At 52.0% G+C, this 4,312-nt stretch overlaps 1 protein-coding gene across 1 annotated transcript in view; it reads right to left on the bottom strand.

Annotated features, from left to right (window-relative positions):
• Nucleotides 1-2,399: 2,399 nt before the first annotated feature.
• The window catches only part of Il1rl2 (interleukin 1 receptor like 2), a gene marked incomplete in the record, with an annotated part of 33,572 nt that continues 31,659 nt past the window's right edge, over nt 2,400-4,312 (bottom strand). The window contains 1 exon segment of the mRNA XM_055607618.1: nt 2,400-4,312. Within this exon segment, the coding sequence (XP_055463593.1) occupies nt 4,183-4,312 (130 nt within the window).

Here is a 4,312-nt window from a genome sequence, read left to right as displayed (position 1 = left end):
CCTGGCTGGCCCCAGAGGCCGTGCAGAGAGTCTGTAGCTGCCATTGGCTCTGCTGGTATACGTGGAGACTTAACCAATCTTGATGGACAGCTCATCAGTCTTTGTCCAGTTTCTGGCATGAGTCCTAGAAGAAGCTCTTAGCAAGACCCTCCCGCCCCGGAAGCTTCAGTCTCTCCTGCCTTCATGGCTGTCTGCTTGCCCACTGCCCCATTTTCAGTGTCCTTGTTTCTCATCTACATAAAGTAGCCAACTTGGGAGTCACTGTCTCAGGTGACCATTGCTTTTTCCAGCACTCGAATCCCTGGGTCAAGTCCAGAGGTCAAGGGAGGCCCGTCACTCTCAAAGGTCTGCATAATCCCAGCCGGCAGCTGGTGTCACTGATGTACCGGCCTGAGGGCTGTGGCCCACCTTCTGAGATTGTGAGTGTGAACACACGAGGGCAGGGTTGGCGACACACCGGGCACCACCACAGCACTCCTGTCTGTGGTCCCATGTTCTGAGGTATCAGCTCCTCGAGGTCAGCCAAGGCACTGCTTCATCTCACATCAGCAAGGGGCGCTTACCAGATGATGAGGTGTTTTGATGGGAAGAGAGACAGTCAGAATCACACACATTGTATGACAGTCCACACCACAGCAAAGGTTTGCTTTTGTTCTCACTGCTGTTGATCTGCTTCTAAAGTAGCATTAGATAGACGCATTTAGGACAATGTGTCACGTACCGAGTTTAGTGCACAGTTTGCGGCACCGGGGGGGGGGGGGTCTTAGATCAACTCCCCTGCCGACAGCAGGATGCTGCACCCCGGTAGACCTGAAGCTCACTCATGACACACCACTTGGGGATCTCTGACGTTTGATGACTAAAAGCTGGGGCTGATTTTTTTCCAATCAATTCTAAGAATCCGAATGACTCACTTCCGAATCCCCGGCCTGCCACTCAGATTCCTGTGAAATATTTTGTGGGTACGAAACTGAAAGACAGTCTGGGGTGCAGATCCTATGGGCCTGGCGTAAACCTCACTGTAAAAAACACTCCACCCTCCTGACAGAACAGTCAAGATGGTCGGCACGAGGAGGTGGTTCCCAGGTCAAACCATGGAAGCAGAGATACTGTCAGTGAGAGCGGGCCTCTATAGAATCTTGTCCATCTTTAAAATACAGGTCTGTGTTTCCCCAAATCCCACATCAGAGCAATCGCCTACAAACAAGAATTCATTCAACTCCAGAACACATGCCTGTGTTCAGACATCTGAGGTGGCAAGTCCTCTTGGCAAAGGAGCTTCTGTGATTTATTAAAATATATTGTATTAAAAACGTCAGTGTGCCGATATAACACGTTCATGTTTTACCATTCAGAATACATCTCCAAAAACTTTAAGCAAAAGGAAAGTTAAGGCACATTGGTGAAATGAAAGCTTTCTGACCAAAAAGGAAATTCAGGTTAGAAAATCCAGGGATTTTCAGAAAATATTCTCCTCGGTTGATTTGCCTTTACTTCCTGCTGACAGCCTCAAGCCTATACTTACTGTTCCCTAAGTATAACCGGAAGTGGAATACACAAACAGCCTCTAGAAAACACATCTCCTAGAATTTGAGGGCAGGTGTGTCAGGGAACCTCCTAGAGAAGACACAGGGGACCAGCTCCCTGCTGCTGACTCGGCCTCAGCCACCGCCTCCCTCAGTCTTTCAGAGGGAAATGACCAGGGAAGTAAGAGTCCAAATCTAAGCCAGGTGTGCTGGCACACGCCTGGGAGGCAGAGGCAGGCGAATCTCTGTGAGTTTGAGGCCAGCCTGGTCTATAAAGCAAGTCCAGGACAGCCAAGGCTATACAGAAAAACCCTATATAAAAAAAAAAGTCCAAAACCAAATGGGGAGAGATGCCCAAGTCCTCAGCGAAGAACCAGTTGTTGATGCTAACACACCTACAAATGTCCAGATTGTGCCGCCTGAAAACCCTACAGGAAAACGTGTTTCCGCCTGTGCAGACTGGGACCACCGGGATGTGCAGGACCCACTAGGCAGGTGCTGTGCCCTGGGCTCCAGACAAGAACAGGGCTTCCATCAGTCAGCACCCACCGCTAGGGTTCTCCAGCATTGGTGGCGATTTCCAGGAGTCAGCCAGGAGCAGAAACCCATGGAGGGTGAGGGGCACAGAAGGAAGAAGCAGTGGGTGACATCGCTTGGAAGCAGTAAATGCCTTGAACCAGCAAATCCTCTGTGAAGAGTTACAATTCCATACTGAAAAGAGAAACTGAAAGGCGAGGTCTACAAGCCTGTGATTGGAAGGACCATAGTGAGCTCACCACCACGCCGCAGGCATCCGGAGGCATCCATGCTCCTCTCCCTGAACTTTTTATGTAAATGTTTTAATTTTTATCAATTACCCTTTATTCCCCCATAAACCCCTCCCTCCTCTCCTCTCAATCTCACCCTCCCTCCCCCTTCTTCATGCATGCCCCTGCCCAAGTCCACTGATAGGGGAGGTCCTCCTCTCCTTCCTTCTGATCTTAGTCTATCAGATCTCATCAGGAGTGGCTGCATTGTCGCTGCACTTTTGAGGTGGGAAAATGTCTAAAAGAAGAGCAGGGCAGGCCAGTGATAACGATACAACAAAAACCGGATCTCACCGATGAACCTTGAGGACGCCCCGAGGCTCATGAAAGGAGCCAGTCATAGAGTGAGAAACAGCGCGTGGCGTCTCTTACTTGAAGTTCCTAGAGTATTCACACTCATCGGGAATGGGAAGAGGCATGGTGGTGTCCAGGGGCTGGGAAGGAGGGGAGTGGGGAGTCATCATTCACTGAGAACAGAATTTAAAGACCTTGAGTTGTCCACTTAATAGTGAGGAATGGTGAATGGTGATGGTGAGTAGTGGTGAATGAGCTGTTCACACATGAGTGCCATGATACCAGGCCGCCTTGCTGGATTCTCACAACAGGGAGATGGACTCCGCCTGAGGCCTTCTACCCTCCCAGCTCTCCCTCCTACCCCCTCTCCCGCCAGCCCCTCCCGTCCTGCCTGTGGCCGGGCAGCCCCTCCTCACCTCCTTCAGTAGGCTCATTTTTTAAGCCTGGGTGTGTGAGCCATGGCTATAGAAGCAGAAGCAGCCTCTGGGAGAGGTCCTGGCAGCAGCACAGCGCTCTAGGAGTCAGCTGTCACCACGAGGGGCGGGCTCCTCCATGATGGAGTCACCAGGGCTCTGGAAACTAACTCCTCAAGACACTCCTGTAGGCAACTCTGACAAACCCACTGGTTCATTAATCTAGACTTAGACAGAATGGTTTCCATGTTCTGTGCCCGGTGACCTGTCGGGTAAGTGGGCATTTGTTCATGCTTCCCCTAAGCAGTCACATGTGTGTTAGCCACAGCTTGACAGGTTTGGATTGGAGCTGATTCTTTCCCAGTTTGGACCGTGGGAAATGGTAACGGAGGTGGCCAGAGCTATTTAGCATTAGGGCACTGGAGGAACTCTGCAGTCGTGAATTCCCCTGTGATAAGGGCACTCTCACGATGTGCTCACACAGACGTGCTGGGGTTAGGAGCGCATTGCACCAGTGCCGTAATCCGTATCTCTCAGAGATTTCTCAGCATTCTGGATGACACAGCATCTTTGAAAAGTAGACAGTCTCTTCCTTAGTTTGCTTTGACAGATTATCTTTTAAAGCTTGGAGTCCGGCTGGCATCTGAATGGCTCCCAGGGGTATCACACTAGTACCATGGTTAGTTCTCTATCTGCTGCAGGAGCATGAAGGAGATTCAAACGCAGTCTGCACTGCCTGAGGGCCAGAGCCTGGACAGTGGACAGGCCCAGGCAGTGTGCTACTGTCCTTGCTGGCCTCCCCGAGGCTGCTCACATGGCATCCCCAGACTGCCCAGCCTCCCATCTCAGACGTGCAGCAAGAGTCCTGGCCACCAGCTCTGTCATGCTGACCTTCTTCTGTACCCCTCAGGCACAGAGGTCCAGATATCAGCCGCCCCTCGCTCAGGAGAGTGTTCGGGTACTCAGGCGCCATGAAGCAAGCAGGGGTCATAAAGCATGAGCTAGGCTGAAGAGCATCCAAAACCAAAACAAACAACAACCCATGGCAAGGGCAAGAACAAGGTGCTCACCAGCACACAGAGCAGTCCGGAGGGCAGAGGTCAGGAGGGGGCAGGAGTGAGCCGCCACACACTAGCCACCCTGTCAGTGAGCAGTGACAACACTGGCAGAGTCCCATCTGCCTGCCGTGCAGCCACAGGGCGTGTGCCTCAGCAGCTTGACGGAGGAAGGCGGTGGTGGGAATCTCCTGGGTGGCATGCGGTACCTCACGCTC

This window comes from Psammomys obesus, unplaced genomic scaffold (assembly GCF_907164565.1).
Source record: "Psammomys obesus unplaced genomic scaffold, mPsaObe1.curated_primary_1811, whole genome shotgun sequence".
Classification (NCBI taxonomy): Eukaryota; Metazoa; Chordata; class Mammalia; order Rodentia; family Muridae; genus Psammomys; species Psammomys obesus.
This window is presented reverse-complemented; position numbering and strand designations above follow the sequence as displayed.